General features: G+C 40.5%; 1 protein-coding gene across 5 annotated transcripts in view; it reads left to right on the top strand.

Moving 5' to 3' along the window:
* Positions 1-17,962, top strand: part of LOC117402558 (SERTA domain-containing protein 4) — a 36,009-nt gene extending 18,047 nt beyond the window's left edge. The window contains exons 1-5 of one of the 5 annotated variants that reach the window (XM_034003831.3): positions 10,015-10,678; positions 10,804-10,942; positions 12,468-12,647; positions 13,496-13,611; positions 14,756-17,962. In XM_034003831.3, the coding sequence (XP_033859722.2) occupies positions 12,485-12,647; positions 13,496-13,611; positions 14,756-15,394 (918 nt within the window). In that variant the 5' untranslated portion in view covers positions 10,015-10,678; positions 10,804-10,942; positions 12,468-12,484 and the 3' untranslated portion in view covers positions 15,395-17,962. Of the gene's footprint in view, positions 1-2,031; positions 2,441-3,260; positions 3,745-10,014; positions 10,679-10,803; positions 10,943-12,467; positions 12,648-13,495; positions 13,612-14,755 lie in introns of those variants that run through there. The other 4 variants (XM_034003830.3, XM_034003834.3, XM_034003833.3 and 1 more) reach the window with 4 other exon arrangements.
* The last annotated feature ends 729 nt before the right edge of the window (positions 17,963-18,691 follow it).

Raw genomic sequence — 18,691 nt, 5'->3', positions numbered from 1 at the left:
TATCCATTTCAATATCCTCTGTATCAATGAACTTGCGGTCTTCTTGGATGTGTCGGTCTTTGCATGGAATATGCAGAGTGCTTTCCCGTTATGTAGGAATATATATATATATATATATATATATATATATATATATATACATGACAGTATTTTTTCCCTGTATCTTTTACAGTACATTCACAAATATATGTCCTACTGCTGATTAGCTTAGATTAGTTATCGTACAATGAAAATGATTATGCTATGTGCAGAGCACTGGGGTGAGAATTGGCCCGGGCTAATGTTCACCCTCCCAGTATCTTAACTGATCGTTATTTTAATTTACTTTCATTTTTATTTTTGCATTTCTGAGTCGTCCTGCATACCCCCAGTTGAAAACCCCTGCTCTAGATGGTGCTAGCCCATACCAATATAAAGACTCTAAACATGAGAGGATTTGGATGACAGAATTGTCTGTAAGTGTACAAGCTGAATCGCTGCATATATTTTCTTTTCACCATTATAACCATAACTGAAACTTAACCAGCTATTACAGCAGACATGCTGTGCGCCAAATGCATTCTAGTTTCATCAGTTCCTGAAATGTCAATCGACACTAACATGAAGACTGTAATGTAGATGGTGGTTTATTTATAGACGGGTCTGGGGGTTTCGATAGGATTGCTAGCAGTTGGTATCACATCTTGGCTTGTACAAGCGGCACAACTTGGCCATTCATCGGGGTAATGTGGATGGAGGGTTTGGTAATGGATTAAGTGGGATCTATTGTATGCACATTGTCGCCACATCTAAAGAGCTGTCAGGATTTGTACACAACTGTGGTTTTCCATGCAAAAGGAGGGTAACTCCCTTTTAACCATGCTCAGCATACAGACTTTGCCAGAATCTGCAGTGACATGTGTGGTCTATTAGGGGGAACAAACTGTTTGAAATTGGCCAACTTAGCACATACAGTATTTCCATTATGTGAAGGCAGTTCCTACACTGAGATTGGCATTTGGTTTATTTACTGTAGTTAGAAATATGGAACATGTAATTGCTGTAAAACTAAATAAAATGGAAAAATGTGGATTAATGTGGATTAATCGAGGGGTTTAAGACTGGTGATCTCACTACACTTGTGGTATTGTTCCCAGGTCAAGGAATGGAAGGCTAGACAATTATCTCTCCCTCTCTATTACCTGGACCCCTTATAATCCCTATTTGAATAATGCCTGGACTCCCGAGCCATTCACAATCTGTATAAAGTGCCAGGTCACATGGAGACTCTCCTTTTCACCAACATATAGTGCTAATTGCATGTCCATGTCCACCCTGTCTGAAAGGTCCCTAATCTAGACCATCGGAAGTTGGTAGATCTCATACCCCTATATCCCTAGGCTTAGTTCCAGCAAGAACTCCAATATACTGCATTAACAGTATGCATTGATCTATAGATTTATCTTGAATATATATATATATATATATATATATATATATATATATATATATATATATATATATATATATATATATATATAGGGAAGCTGACTCTTTTGTAAACAAAAATGTAAACTGTAGATTTCTATAGAAATATGTTGACCATAGAATTCTGGAAGCCATTTTGACTATATGTATAGATGTTTTTTTTTTTTTTTTTTTTTTTTTTTTTAATGACATGAAAACATTGAATCAACTATATGATTTTGATTACTGCAGCATCAGCACCAAACGTGTCCCTAGGAAAAAACTTAAAATTTAGTGATGGCAGTTTGGATCTTTTCACAAGTTGGAGACGCTAATGCGTTTCCAATGGGCAAAAATCATAACATTAATGACAATAATAAAAATATATGCGTTTGGCTCTGAGGTGCAGACATTTCACTAAATCGAAACATAATCTGTAAATGTACACTGGACCATATGGGAAATGCAAAAGATTTGTCAGCCCCCCCCCCCCGAAAACCACCAAGCGAGGCTACTAGAACAGCACTACTAGAAAATGACTGCGCTGATTTAAAACTACTTCAGAGAGAGAGAGAGAGAGAGAGAGGGAGAGAGAGAGAGAGAGAGAGAGAGAGAGAGAGAGAGAGAGAGAGAGAGAGAGAGAGAGAGAGAGAGAGAGAGAGAGAGAGAGAGAGAGAGAGAGAGAGAGAGAGAGAGAGAGATGGGGTCACGCCTGTTTTTTTTGTAGACGTCTACAGCAACCTTTATGTTCCAATCGACGGAGCCGCGGCACTATACCTGTGGGGTGACTGTCGGTTCTGTACCGCTCGCTGTCTTATTAACACCGTGCGAAGTGACCTGGTGACCGCGGGCAGGATTTTGTGGCTTCACCGTCGCTGTATTGTTCAGCTGGTGTACTTTCTTTGAAAAAAGGCATGTGCGAGAAGGCTTAATCAGATCTGAAGTCAGTGGACAGTGCTGGTGGAAGGTTTCTAATCATAAAACAACTGACAAGGTACTGTAGGGACATTGTTTTCTGTTTTAAACAATACAAAAATGGGTTTCTGTTTTAAACAATACAAAATGTGATGCCTGCTATAAACGTCTCCTTATGCAAAGCGCTTTGATTCCTACTGAAGTTACGTCTTTAGATTGCACGTTGTCAGATAAGTTTATTGCACACTTCTTGAAGGATGATGCGTTTGCAGAAGAGTTTACTTGGATATGACAGTAATGACAAGGCTGTGGGCTACCTGTTTCAGGTTAGTCATGGACGAGAGTTTGACAAGGTTTTGCATATTAAAATCAGGGCTGAAGAAAAAAAAAAATATATGAATTTTGCCATTTCCTATGGATGCTTCTGCAGATTTTGATTATTTAGAATGCACATGAATGTTTGTATTATTATACATATACATGAATGTCTATTTTGTTCTATAAAAATATATGTATTATAGAAATATACAGGGATCTTAATATTTTGAACTACAGTGCACATATATTGTCAAACTGGACTCCAGGTAAAATGTAGTTGAATTATTTTTAAACTAGACCTTGGAAGTACTATAATCTTGCAAATTAAACTCAGTAGCTTCCACCTTAGGCAACATGTATTTTTAATAGCCAAAATGGCATGGCACAAATCAATGATTTCTATGGCTTACATATATATATATATATAGCGAGGCATGAGAACTTGTGAAATTAATGGCCGCCAAAACGGTATTGTAGTGATATAAACTCTGTAAGAATGTACAGGACAGCTCGGTCAATAAGAACATGTCCTTTCTGTTATGAAAGCCCCTTTCACACTGGCACTCCTACCTGGGTCCGGACCCGGGTCCTGGCTACCTGGGTCACAATCCCGCGTAGCGTGAAACTACGTACCTGGGTCGTACCTGGGTTAACCTGGACCCCAGCGACCCAACTCAGGATGTGGGTCGACACGCTTTGACCCGGGTTGAGCGAGACAAAATGCATGATGGCCGTTTGTGAGCCGATGCAATAACAGACAGCCACGCCTGCATGAAGGTTTCACTTCCGCAAGGAACATTTCTGTTTATTCTGTTTAGCCATGTTTTTGTTGCTTGAGACACACCATGAGCCAGACTGCAGCAGGGATGAAGAAACATTTGCTCTAATCAATACTTGGGCTGACGGTTCATTCCAGAGAAGCTTGGATGGAAGCGTCTGAACAAGCTGCTTCCGGGCATTGATATGCGTATTTTTCACTTGTGTCTGTCACCCAGGTCAACCCTGCTTTATCAAAAGGAGTGTGAAATCGCTTACCCGACCTGTATGACAACAGGTCCTGCCCAGGTAGGTTCTGACCCAGGTAGATCATGCCAGTGTGAAAGGGGCTTTCCCCCTATCAGAAGCCAACATCAAGCCCTGTGCTCATGCCGTGCAGGCCCCCGACCTGATAGGAAAGCCCCTGGTTCAGGAAAACTGGCCAGCACCAGGAGAGCTTTGAATGAGCTGGTTTAGTGCTACAGCTTGCAGTTCTAACTCAGACAACCAAGGGAATCGGTCTAGTTTAAACACTGGCAGCCGTTCAGCAGGATATGCAAAAGGCTTCCTCCCCGATGACTTTGTTCTCTTTCTCCTTTTTTCAAAAATAATACGAAGACATACAAGCCCCTTGACCTTGGTATTGAGATTGGAACCGCTTTTCATCAGTCTCTGCCAACAACATCTGGGGTCACTTGCCAGGAATTCAACCTTCACTGTTTATTTCCCTTAGAAGGAAAAAAAAACTGGAAAAGACTGAATTATAATAGGTTCCATTTTACTGGGGAGCAGGGTGTTCCTGTGCAAACTGAGCAAACAGCTTTGGTTCAGAAAAGAAATACTGTGTCACCCACTTGTCTTTCTAATATTGGTGTCATATCACTGCTTTCAACATCACTGCTATGCTAATTGCATTCAATGGGTGTCCCTTAAGTCTGGCATCATAGGTATGATTGTCAGTATTGGTTCTCTCAGTTTCTTTCAGATGTGAAATGTCTTTAAGCAAAGAGGAACGTATTCAGATCATTTTGATGTGTGGTGCAGACGGGGTGTGGCCAGATGATTTAACAGAGAACACCCTAATAGTATGATATATAATACTGCTTATAACAAAAGTTAATAACGCGTTTTTTAGTCACATCAAGGTATGTTCTTATGACAGTACAGACCCCAAGAACGAAGGTTCAATAAAGCCCAATAATACAGGGGTTTTTAAAATCAATCATGTAAAGATGATGTTTTGCCACTGATATTGTGCCAGATATCATTATTTAAAATGAAAATTCACACAACACGTTTCTTTACATTTCAGACCTAGGTAGCGAATCAAAGTGTGTGACATGCAAGATTTAAGTAATTATTTTGTTAGCTACAAGAACCACATTAACATGTACAGTTAACCTTGTCTCTTATGGTGTAAGAGTGTCTTCTTGTGAGCACTTTGGGTGACAGAATCACCAAGCGGCCGTTTGACTAAGTGCTTACTATGAGATGCAAGGTACAATGAAATCACAATGGTACTGGCTGGTTGGGTTAGTGCAGGTCCCCGTTTAGCTGACCTTGTAAAATCGCAGGGACAGTTCTTCTCTAGTTTTGTTTTGATACTATTTTAGCAGATGACTGATGATCCGAAAGCAGTTTTGTTTCTCACACTCCACCTTTAGGAAGTATGTGCCTAGCCCTCGGGGCCTGCCTTTCTTGGTATTCTGGTATCTCTAGAAAAAGGTGCATCCCATTGTGATCCAGTTTAAAATTAGGCTACAACGACTGGAATTGCAGCTACATTAATACTGCTGCTCTGATTCTAAAGTTGAAGCAAGGAACGAAGCGTGAGACCAAATGCACAGCAGAGCTTTCGATTACAACCCAAGAATTGCAGTTGGAAGTACTTTTTTTGTGTGGCTAACTTACAAATTAATTTGAACACTTGGTCATTAATGCAAATTTGAACACTTGGTCATTAATGCAAATATGAACAGCCCCTTCTTGCTTGGCTGGCACGCACTTGGATTCAGTTACAAGCAAGGAACTTATTGTTTTGTGTTTTATTGCCTCCTCTTGGCACTCAACTTGTATAAGGTTTATTAAAAAGTTATTACCGGCTTGAGATTTATTTTTTATGCATAAAAAATTCTCTCCAGCAATATGTTATAAATTAATTCAGGTGAAACTCTGCGGCAAGTAAAAAAAAAGAAACTGTTACAAATTACAATCAAAGGTAACCAATCACACATTAAAGTGAAGGTGCATTAGCCATAATTTCCCTTTATAGAGTAGAACCATGTGGCCTTTTAAATTATAGTTTAAAGTAAGTTTCATTAGGTTAATACAACAATAGACATTCCAGAAATCCAACAACAAAGAAGTATTGAGTCAGCATGGGGAAAAGGCAACTGTGTAATAATTTGACTTTTTTGTGAAGTAACATCCACTTGGTGGCGGTTAGGAATTTGAAAAACAAATAAATGTTGTATTCCTGGTGCCTATAATCTGTACACCAGACTCAATCTGGGAGAGAAAACAGAAATAACTAATTTTAATAGCAACAAGTAATGAATACCAATGATGTCACCTTGATCTTATTTGAATAGCTTACAGTATTCGCAATGGTATTAGCCAGGATAACCTACTGTATTACTGCACACAATCACACTGTTAAACCAAGGAAACATTACAAGTATTTCAAAGGAGTTACGTGGCTTTAAAGCTAAAACTCCTTACCAACCTTTTGATGATTTCTCTCATCTTTAATCTGTACATAGCAGATGTTAAATTTGCCAAATTCAACACTGTATTTTCAGGGAATTTAAAGATGCAGTTTCCCACAATCGAGTTGATTTCTATTCCTTGGTAACTGATGTTCTTACATTGTAGTTTGCACTCAACATGGTTCACACACGCAGGCACGCACACATGCACACACACACACACACACACACACACACACACACACACACACACACACAGCCATCTTCAGGCAACAAGATAAAGATGCTTGTGATACACCTTCAGGACAAAAATGTCTAAGCCTTTTGTATAGCAGAAACAGTTGTGAAATCACATGAACCTGAGACACTGAGCCTGTGATTTAATGTGATTTAAAAGTGGAACTGGTTTGGTGTGTTTTACACAGCAGGCAGACATACTCTTTCCACTGAACAATACAATGTACTTCATAAGGGGAAATTAACACATTTCTCCAGTGTTGAATTATTTAACAGTTGTGTGAAAGTTTAATTTATAAGCCACTGTGTTGATTATAGTTCTATAGGCTTGTTAAACACCCCTCCACCGTACACCAGCACCATGCCAGTAACAGCAAACTGTCACAACATATGAAAATACAGCTTTGTTCCAGACCAAAAAAAGATCTAAATACCTTGTGGTTGTGCATATTCAAAACCTGCAATCAAGGGAGGATTTGGAAACCTGAGCCAAAACCCAGAGGACTGCACACAAGAAAACCATGATGTGGAACAAATGTGGTTGAGAGAAGTCTTGGCATGCTGCACACACCACAATCCCAGAAAACGACATACGCTACAAGTTACAGGAAACCTTGCCATGCACTGATTTCTGTTTTCAGAAAAGACAAACAGCCAGTGTTTTATCTGATTGACCTCATTTAATCTGGGTGTGCAAAGTGGAAACAGTTTGCAGGTGGTGTCCACAGTAAAGAACAATACCACTTTGGTATTTCACGATTCCATCATTCACTGTTTCTCTAAAGCCCTCACTCAGTTTTTTTTTTTTTGTTATTTGTAAGTCAGATGTGTGAAATAAAGAGGCAGTAGCAGGGGCAGCGTACCGTCACTGGCTTCTCGCTTGCATCCGAGCATCTGCAGGAGAGAGCCAGACGCTCCGCTTGTGACGCGCTACTAGCTGAGGTTTGTTTACAAGAAACCGTAGCTAAGAGTTGGTCAGCTGTTGTTCCTTGACCAGCTGGTGAGCATGTCCTAGTTTTAGCATCTCTCTATAAAAGAGCTGTCTGTTCTGGAGCAGGAGACCAGTCCGAGCTACAGACAGCAACACCCCTTTACTGTTTACTGTAAGTAAACATGAAACCAAACACCACCAAGCCGTTGACCACCGATGGTGGAACCGGGGTCAAGGTTTATTGATTATTCTCCTGTGAGGGTCAGGGACGAGTTTTGAGATTGTTAAATCCCTTAAGTATAGGAGCATGTGTGTCAGCATGACCTCTTTTCATAGGAGCATGTGTGTCAGCATGACCTCTTTTCATAGGAGCATGTGTGACAGCATGACCTCTTTTCATAGGAGCATGTGTGTCAGCATGACCTCTTTTCATAGGAGCATGTGTGTCAGCATGACCTCTTTTCATAGGAGCATGTGTGTCAGCATGACCTCTTTTCATAGGAGCATGTGTGTCAGCATGACCTCTTTTCATAGGAAGAGCAGTGCATGCTGTATTCACGGCAACTTTTATTTTGAGTTTGTTTTCACAGTGTTATGTATTTTTTTTATTCTTGTTTTTACACTACTGTGTATTTTCGCCCCGTCCTAACCACTGTTGATAGCGGTTTATGGTTTTTCCTGCTGTGTGCTGCTGCAAAAACAAAACCTGGCCATCTGAGCGGCATTATCACTGCACTTCCGCATCCTTCCTGTTTGTCAGTGGATTACACACACTCCCTTTCACACCCATGTCCAGTAGGGAGCTTTGGCATCTCTCTGAAGCAAGTCCCAAAAGCAGCACTGTAATTACCAAAATATTTGCGTCATTCAACAAGTAGTAACTGGTGTAACTGGCAACTTACAGCATTTCATCAGTTTAACTACTACTGCTGACATGTTTCGGCAACTGCAGAGACTAAGTGGCAAAAATGTTGTATTATGTTCCAAATTCTTAAGGTGTCCTGACATGACACCATAAGAGTGAGCTCCACCCTCCTAGCTGTCAGTGTTTGCCTGGGCATGCCAGTGAGTGAGCTCCACCCTCCTAGCTGACAGCGTTTGCCTGGGCATACCAGTGAGTGAGCTCCACCCTCCTAGCTGACAGCGTTTGCCTGGGCATACCAGTGAGTGAGCTCCACCCTCCTAGCTGACAGTGTTTACCTGGGCATGCCAGTGAGTGAGCTCCACCCTCCTAGATGACAGCGTTTGCCTGGGCATGCCAGTGAGTGAGCTCCACCCTCCTAGCTGACAGTGTTTGCCTGGGCATGCTAGTGAGTGAGCTCCACCCTCCTAGCTGACAGTGTTTGCCTGGGCATGCCAGTGAGTGAGCTCCACCCTCCTAGCTGACAGTATTTGCCTGGGCATGCTAGTGAGTGAGCTCCACCCTCCTAGCTGACAGTGTTTGCCTGGGCATGCTAGTGAGTGAGCTCCACCCTCCTAGCTGACAGTGTTTACCTGGGGATGCCAGTGAGTGAGCTCCACCCTCCTAGCTGACAGCGTTTGCCTGGGCATACCAGTGAGTGAGCTCCACCCTCCTAGCTGACAGCGTTTGCCTGGGCATGCCAGTGAGTGAGCTCCACCCTCCTAGCTGACAGCGTTTGCCTGGGCATACCAGTGAGTGAGCTCCACCCTCCTAGCTGTCAGTGTTTGCCTGGGCATGCCAGTGAGTGAGCTCCACCCTCCTAGCTGACAGCGTTTGCCTGGGCATACCAGTGAGTGAGCTCCACCCTCCTAGCTGACAGTGTTTGCCTTGGCATGCCAGTGAGTGAGCTCCACCCTCCTAGCTGTCAGTGTTTACCTGGGCATGCCAGTGAGTGAGCTCCACCCTCCTAGCTGTCAGTGTTTACCTGGGCATGCCAGTGAGTGAGCTCCACCCTCCTAGCTGTCAGTGTTTACCTGGGCATGCCAGTGAGTGAGCTCCACCCACCTAGCTGACAGTGTTTGCCTGGGCATGCCTTAGGGAGGTGGTGTTCTGCTCTGAAGATTGGGTGAAACTGTTTATATTGTCAAACCCGCCCAAATCAGCCCTGGAGATCAAAGAGCTAGGCTAGCTTTCTCCTGGGGAGACAGACTGTCAAATTAGAAGCTGTAACACTCAGTAGAATCAAAGCCCACGGCAGGTGACCCATGTTGAGGCAATGCGGTAGATACATACGGGCACAAAACAAAATCTAAGATCAACAATGTATTTCAGGATTTCTTTCTCACTTATTCATTGCAACAGCCTCATACCAAAAATATAAATAACAATATTCGGTATTCATTCACATTTTATGGGTGCAGTATTTACTGTATGTGTTTTAAATGCATGACTTATGGTATGTCATGTTTGACAGCGTAGTGGCGTGCCTGGGCAGGTAAATGGGGCTTTAAATATGGCTTTAGCCATTCTTCTGCTTTGCAACTACAAAGTAATCTGATGGTACAAACAGCAACAAAACATTGTGGTGCTGATAAACCATGAACAGCTCCTCACCTTACAGTGTTTTGTGACTGCCCTGTTGTACGGTGTGACAGAAATATGAATGGGCCAAGAGGTTTCTTTTTGTAAGTAGAAATATGCTGTCCTCACTCCACTGACAAGACCACAGTAACAAGTAGACAGTTAGGGAAGCATAGGGAATTATCTGCAGTAAAGCTTGTGGATCAGTACAGACCTGACTTTAAAGAAACCTTTGATTGCATATTTCAGTTCAGTCTCCCTGTGAATCTTGACTGATCCTGTTTAATATTCTGCAGGCCTCCCTTGATGTTGTGTGTGAGTGTGTGTGCGTCTATTTCCTTAGGGGGACTCAATCACATGAATGAAAATCAGAGCCCCTGCAAATCTAATGTCCCAACCCCTACAAATGTTTTGATTGGAAACAGTCATAGAGGAGTTTGAAGTAGTCGAGGCTCACTCTCCAACCGCTTCCTTGTGTCTTTGGACTGCAATTAACTTGTGATCAAACACAAATTGAGTTGGGATACAGACATCTAGAGTGAGAAAGAAAAAGGCCAAAAGATAAGAGGAGGGAAGAGCAGCTACTGCTTGATCATGGGGACTGTTAAATCAGAATTCTGAAGCCAGTTTTTTTTTTTTTTTGGCGTGTGCGTTTTTAATACTGCATTCCACACACTGACACAGAGAGAGGGAGATCGAGAGAGACAGAGAGAAAAAAGCCTAGAGGGGAAGATTTTTTTTTCGTCAGATGAAAGGCAAATAGAAATGCCCTTTTTATTATCAGCTGGCACCGCACACGGATTACATGCAGAGACTGATGAGGAGAGAAATACATACAGGAGGAAGGAAAGAGATTTGGTGAAGTGTGAATAAGAGAAGCACAAGGTAATGACTGTCAGCTCTTGAAAACAGGGCGATCAACTATTAGTCATAGCTGTACAAAGTAGCCCTTTGTTCATGAAGGCTACAGTCATTCCCAAATAGGTGATTTCTTCTTTGCTTGGTTCCAGAGACTGCTTGAGGATATCAGAGGTGGCACGGAGGTCTTATGCTTTATATTTAACAAAACCACGTAAGCGGTAGTCGGTTTCATGTTTGTAATACAGCTCCGGCGTACTGCAGCTATTACTCCAGCCTTATTTCAACAAGGTAAGACCAGAACTACCCAGGTACAGCAGCAGTGCAATATAGGAAACAATGGTAAACATCTAGAATGCAGACTTTTTAGTTTTCTACAGTAATTCGCTCACACCCCACAAAAGTGTCTGTAAAATAATTTTCTCCAGGTTTTCCCCAGAATGGATTTTAATTTCCAGTGGTCTTGTCATTTGAATCTTCAGTGGTGCTACTGTACTGAGCTAATTGCAGTAATTTAACCCTTTAAGGACCACCCTGCGGTAGAGTTTACTGGATCTTTACGCTGCTATAGGTTGTGTTGGTGGGGTTGGAATTTAATCTATAATTTTTGTTTTCAGCTATTATACCACGATTTCTTTGAGACAGGCAGCTAGAAGAAAACTAATAAGTATCAATTGAAGACTTACAAGTAGCACTGGGACAAATATTCAAATAAATGTATTTGGTGGTGAAAATGAACATGTTAATTTATATAAGATATCATGTTAAAGGAGCCAATGCAATGCATCAATGACATCTGAAATAAATTAAACACAAAATAAACGCACATTCTACTGTTTCTCTCCTTTCTTTGATAGGTAATGTGATGGGGTATCAGGTTTATTTTATTCCAGACGTTTGTTTTTCTGTAATATGGCACAAATTTTGCTTTTGTTTTCCAGCTAGTTTAAGTTTTGAAAGAACATCAAAAGAAAAGTTTGGTAAATTTATTGGGATCATTTTTCTTTATTATGCTAATGACGATTTGGAGTTAAAAAAAAAAAAAAAAAGCTTTGAGAATTTTGCCAAAATGTCTAAAATGCATGGTTCTTCATAAGGGTTATTTTCTATGTATTAGTGTAGTGGAAAAAAAAGCTGACAAATGGTTTTTGATTCAAAAACACTTTATATACAAGAAAGGTATACCTCTAATACAATCATATAATCATGAGATTTAAACTGACTTTGGACAACTTTGATAAGATTTGATATTTATACTTCTGTAAACAATTGTTGACTCCCCTTCAACCCGACTTGTTTCTGTCCATCACACACAGCGAGCCTGCCACATACTTCCTCTGTGGGATAGGGGGTGGTGCTCTCTGACCTTATGGTCCGCCATGTGCTACGTTGAGCAGGGCGCATCCATCTTGTCTTTTAATTCACCTTTCCCCCCATCTGTGGCTTTGAGTCGTGTTAGGCTATGCAGAACTCCACATAGCTGGTTTTGCCAATGGGAAATGAAAATAATTCGAAACTTACACAATATAGTATAGAAACCTAATATAAAAGCATATTAAAGCAACTGAATTAGTAAGCACATTAAAACGACTATGAACAACACATTCACACACAATTTAAACATAATGATTAAAAACAACTTAACTATAAAAGACACACACATACACCTAATGCAAAACTTATAATTAATAACACAATCAATACCTCATGCAGAAAGCCATTACTACATTAGTGTGTAACAGCTACAAATGGCAAGCTCCAGTTTAACACAACGTAAAGAAATAATCTTGGCGCTACCTTGTGTTTGTCTCTGCAGAGTGTCGAGTATAAGAGATGACCCTGGTCCTGTCGATGAATACGTTCTGTGACCACGCTGCCTCGGCAGGAGACTGCGAAATCCCAGAGTTCCCGTCCCATTGGGAGTCACAGCGCTGCAGCAAGAGCTGCATCTCCTCACCCGTTCCACTAGAGTGTGCTGCAGAACAATTGGCAGGAGGTAATTATCTTGAACATTGTCCTTGGCTATTTTGTTAAACACGTTATTGTAAATAAATACAAAAAACATTTGTTGCAGTTTAAGGCAATGTTCCTTTGAAATATTCCCTTTTGAAGTAAATTACGGCTTTTGAAATGCGATTATGACAGACTAATATTAAAAAAAAATCCCAGGCTAGAAATATCATAATATTCTGGAAATATTAAAATAAGACACAATGATATAGCAAGGCTACTAACTAGTTAAAATGACTAAGAAGGATGAACGGCTCACCAGAAACAGGAGTGGCAATCACTTAATCTGATAGCACTATGCCTTGAGAAGTTTTATTCTGTGCTGTTCAGACACTCTGATGATATCACACAGTGTAAGGCTTTCTGCTGTAAGTAGGACACTCTGTTGTGTTCTATAGTAAAAGCATAGTAAAGTTTAGTGAAAGCATTCTTAACTGTAGCCAAACCATGCATCATTTAATTAAGTGAAATATGCAACCGTTTCCATGACAAACTTCCATATAGATGCCCTGATTATTATTATTATTATTATTATTATTATTATTATTATTATTATTATCATTTTTTTTATTACAACAGTAAAAAAAAAAATTAGATGATAGCAGCAAAAAAAAAAAACATCTAAAAATGGGGCACCCAACACTGATGCACCCAGTATCAGATATACCTGTAAGAGTTGGCTGCCAAGCACAGCGCTGCCAAACAAAACGATAGCCTGTACACTTCATTTATTTATTTATTTTGGCCAACACGAAAAAAAAGGACACAAGCAAGAATGAGTTTTCTTTGGGGAGTTTTTCCTACTTACTCGTCATTTCTGATTTATGGCAACAGAATCGTATTACCGGAGAGGACCGGATCCTGTAGCCACGTCGAGGATCGCATACTTCAAACGGAAGTATGTAGAAGATGAGGACTCCCACCCAGGCCTGCATAACTGCTGCCAGAGAGTAGGCTTAAATGAAGAGTTTACCGTTAAGCATGCATTCCTAGGATTAGGAATTGATCAACTAAAATCCGTTCTTCCCTGCACGAAATCCTCTTCATGCATTAGCATCTTTTCATCTAGTTAGGGACTGATCACTAAAGCAGAGAGTTTACCTGTATGATCAAGGTGCAGTATCCCTCCAACCCATCCAACTGCTTCCTACTAGAGGTAAAAAAAGAAAGGAAGATACCGTTTTTGAGTGCAGCACCATAACTGGTAGGCTTTCGTGATATCTGTCAAATCAGTTGTTTATTATTCAGTGAGAATACTTCTGCCGGAAACAAACATTTATAAAGAATCACACCTACATTTAGTAGAACATTTAGTGAACAGAGTAGTGAATACAATGGACAATAGAAGACATAGAAATGACAAAGATGTCTTGATACAATATTTGACATCTTGCCTGCTGGGCTTAGTGAGACGATCACCTAATAGATATTGTAGGGTGAAGGGAGACCCCACATATATAAGCCTGAGGGCTGCCATAGAGGCAGAGAGGAGGGAGGTATAGGAATGCGGATGCCAGCATGAGCACTGTTGGCTAACTGGAATACTGGGAATTTATACCCAGAGAAAGTGATGTGGTGCTCGGGCTGTCTCTGCTCCCAAACTATGCTTAACAAGCCCCATATATCAGCCACTCATTTACTAGGAACAAATCTTTATTTTGAATGCATTAAAGTGCAAGGATTGTTATTATTATTATTATTATTATTATTATTATTATTATTATTATTATTATTATTATTATTCATACGGACAAGCCCAGAGCAGAGTGGGCAATACTTGGACAGCTGGCTGGATGAAATCTATTGGTTTTCTATATTGACAGTATATATTTAAAAAACGAAAAGATGGGGTCCATTTTCGCTCATTCATTTATACTATGCAGATTAAAACACACGTTGCATCTGTTGGTTTATGTATTTTTTTGAAGCAATATAATTTAAAGAAAAAAAATCTTTCTAGATTTGCAACCGTGGCCCCATGTGTGCCATTACATATAAGTTCAGAATAAATACTATAGTCATATATGACATGTACAAGTAGTCAAACGGTACAACCTTTTTTTATAGCTTCCTCCTTTCTCTGCCTCCCTGCAGGTGACGCCAGCCTTCGAGGAGAGGGCCCACGTGCTACGGGTGTCTTTGGACAAGCTGCGTTTCATCGAGGACCCGGAGGCCTTCCTGCGGCGCTCTGTCCTCGTCAACAATCTACTGAGAAGGCTGCGGGCGGAGATCCTGCTGCAGAGTGACTGGTGCTTCACCCCTCCGTCCTCTGCCTCCTCCCCATCGGCCAGCCACTGCCCCTGGGAGAACCCAGCCACTCGGGCCTGCTTCACCAGCGTACTGCCCGTCGAGGGACACTACCGCAAACGATTCCGCGTCAGACGGGGAGAGGAGGAGTGCTTTGAGCGCTGCTGCTGTTTCTATGGGGGCTGCTACATACGCCTGCCCTACTCTGTCTGTGATGAAGCTCCTTCCTCTTCATCCTCATCATCATCATCCTTCTCTTCCTCTCCACTCATCCCTCAGCTGCTCCCGCTGGAAGATGGGGCCAAACTGCATGCCTTTTACCCTTGTTTCAACCTGCCAGGACCTAGGAAACTAACAGGGGAAAAGGAAGAACCAAAGCAGGACAGGACATGCACTTCTGGAGGTGAGCCTGAGATGACAAAAATATTTGATGTGCAACAAGAGGAAGCTGGGATATGCTATGGAACTACAGGCCAGTCAAGTTGAAAAGCTGACATTACAGAAATGGGGCAGGAGACTCTGTTCTGCTGCAGCATTGGGAGAAAAATGTAAAGATAACCGATTGCTTCTCGTCTGATAAAACACCTACTTGTTTCAGAAGCCACGTGTTCTTAAGACTGAGAGGGATGCAGTGTGCGAGGCACTTAAGTCTCAATAATCAAAAGCATGGATCTGTGCAAGTTTTTGCTAGGGATAGTTCCCCAGGATCTGGAGATGCAATTGCAGCATTATTTACATTGAATGAAAATGATTCTCGAAAATGTCAGCATGAGAAACAAACAGCACTGACTGTTTTAGGATTCACTTAAGTGATGGGCTCACAAAATAAGAGATTGTTGATGGAGATGGTGGATTGATAATACAGAAGCACAACAGGGTGCCTTACTTTTGTAAAAAAAAAAAAAAAAAAGTTTATAGATGTTTAATTGTTTTGGAATGGCTTTTATGTGCGTGTTCAGCGATGGGTTTATATAACACCTGGGGATATTATGAGGACCTTTTGATGTTGTTTCTTATGGATGTGAATACTTGTGGAGGTCTAATTCTCCAAAACAAAACTAAAGGACCACTTTAATTGCTATTTGTAATGCCAGTGTTTCAGAAGTCCATGATTATGAGTAGATAAAAACTGTAATTAGGGGATATGTGGTACTATGAAATACTGTTGTATTTTATTTTATTTGGGCAGGTTGGTTCGTAGTCCTGGATTTCAAGTTCAAGCACTGCAGGGTATAGTCAGGAATAGACCAGCTATTACTGTATGTCATTGGGACTTGGACTTGAAAGTACAAGACTTAAATGGGAAACTCTTTAAAATAATGACTTCCAATAGCATTCCGTTGGGAATAAAATCTGAACATGTTTTCTAGTTAATTTCAAGTTCTACAGAACAGTAAAATGGACAAATATTCATAATTAATTCAAGGAACAACAGCTATTCCATTGGAATGCAAAGATACTGACGTCATTATTTTAAAGGGTTCATTTTAAATGCACCTCTCAGGATTCAAATAACAGAATCACAGAATTAAATTCTACCAAAGACCACTTAAAGTCTTTGCAATGGTGTGAATTGAGTTAGAATATTTAGAATTCACATTCTGAATTCTAAATACCTTTTGTACAAAAAACAAGAAAACAGGGTTTACCCCTTTATTAAGTTGTCAGATAATTAATGCAGGTGGATTTAGGTCTGAATGAAGCTGCTGCTTTTGATTGAATGAGGTACATTGTTATCAGACAGTGGAAACACTTCTTCCCTGACTTAACACTGGCTTAAATCCCTGACCAATAAGGGCTCTGGATTTGGGACCTGCAAGTAAGGAGATTCCTCCATTGTTATTCTCTCCCAGGGGTGTGCAAGCTAGTCGTCTAGAAAATATCTAAGGAAAACGTGCCTCCCCCACCCTAACCCCAGAAGTATATCAGTTCAGACTAAATCCACCCACATTCGGTGTGGCCCTGGTTTTGGCTTCATGAACACCTGTCATTCTACCAAGTCTTTCCTCTTCCTTGCACACTCTCACATGACCACATTATTCCCCGCCTTTTCCATTTTATTCCCAGATATTTGTATGGCAACCGTGCTTACTGGTAGTACCACAACAAGCAAAACTGCTGAGAAGTCAGGTACACAGTATAAAATAAAAGTTAATTCAGTCTCAGGGTCTTGTTGACTGTATAAACATCTGTTATTATATATTGTATCGATACAGGACAAAACAACTGACATGCTGATGCACTTTGCTAGCTAGGGCATTTTTTTAAACCTATATTGTAGTTTAGCCAGGACATAGAACAATTAAACACATCTTTGCAAGACATCTCTAAGCACTTTACAATAAAATGCCTCCTCTAAAAGATATCTACAGTACTTACACCATGCTGAGGCCAACTTTGGGTCTAGAGGAGGCAGTGTACTCTACCAAGCTGGGAAAGACCAGTACTGCTCATATCAAAGTTTATCATAATAAAAATATATCAAACTGTATTAAAGCATAGTGAAAGCATGGTAAAGCATGATAAAGCCCATAGAAGTAAAGTAAATTGTATTACAAAACACGACAAACCATGTTAAACTGGTAAAAATGAATAGTATAACCATGAAAACAGTAAAATGACTGTGCAAATGTACCATGGTAAACATTTATAAAGTTGTCAACACTGGTTAGCTTCTGAGATCGGAATACAAGGTAGTGTGGACACAACAGCCATCTTATTCTCATCTGCAATATTTCACTACTTCTGACAGAGGGTAATGGTGCATTGTTTTACACAAAGAGTGGTAAGTGTATGGAATTAATTACTAAGCCACTTGAGATCCTTTAGGAACCAACTAGACAAAATTCTGGGATCAATCAGCTACTAGCAACCTGGCGAGCACGGCCTCCTCATTTATAACTTTTCTTATCTTCTTATGTTATTAATTCATGTTTTATAAAATGTAAATGTTATTAGCCAGGTGATATAGTATCATTATGGAATCCAAGTCTGTATGGTGTAGATTAAAGTCAATGTAATAACAACAATAATAAAATATTGTGTTCTAATGCATTGTTTGTTGTTTAAATTAAGTAGGACATTAGTAAGCAGCACTTAATCAAGGATCTTGGATAGACCAAAGCATGTGTAATACTGTATAATAGGTATTAGACACATCTCATATACAATACTTGGAGAGAACTGTATGGGGCAGCATGAGGACTGTCTGGAGCACACAGCTACTGTATCTGGTTGTGGGGGTTTTCTTGTAAACAACCAATGCATCACATTGATGTGGATCAAGCCCCTTTTGATATGCACCAGACCAAATAAGGACTACTGGGAAGAATAGTCATTACAAACCAACAAAAGTCAGTCCTTATATTCTACTAGAAGCTACAAGAGTCATGCAGACGTGTAGGTTACTCAATTCAAAATAACACAATTTATGCTGCAATTGCCTTCATTTCACTGTGGGGTTAAAGTATGCAGCTTATTGTCTTTGGGATTTGGCACCCTTCAATTGGAAGGCAGGCAACAATGAAGATGTCATTTGTAAACAGGCACTTTGGCAGCTTTCAGTTTCCATGGGAACTGTCTGTTGCCAGGGAATGGCTTTGCATCACAAGGCTCTGAAATTGGTGCCATGCGTTATACAGATTTCTGTACATAATTTCACTCCTCCTGGTTTCAAAGAACGTTTTTTTTTTTGTGTTTTTTTTAGGAACAAAGCTCATTTTTTTTTTCTTTTCAGTTATGAACAAGTTTATTTTAACCCACAGTTAGATCCATCTTTGGAAC

Source organism: Acipenser ruthenus, chromosome 5 (assembly GCF_902713425.1).
Source record: "Acipenser ruthenus chromosome 5, fAciRut3.2 maternal haplotype, whole genome shotgun sequence".
Taxonomy (NCBI): Eukaryota; Metazoa; Chordata; class Actinopteri; order Acipenseriformes; family Acipenseridae; genus Acipenser; species Acipenser ruthenus.
The sequence above is the reverse complement of the archived record's forward strand: the minus strand, read 5'-3'. Positions and strand labels throughout refer to the sequence as shown.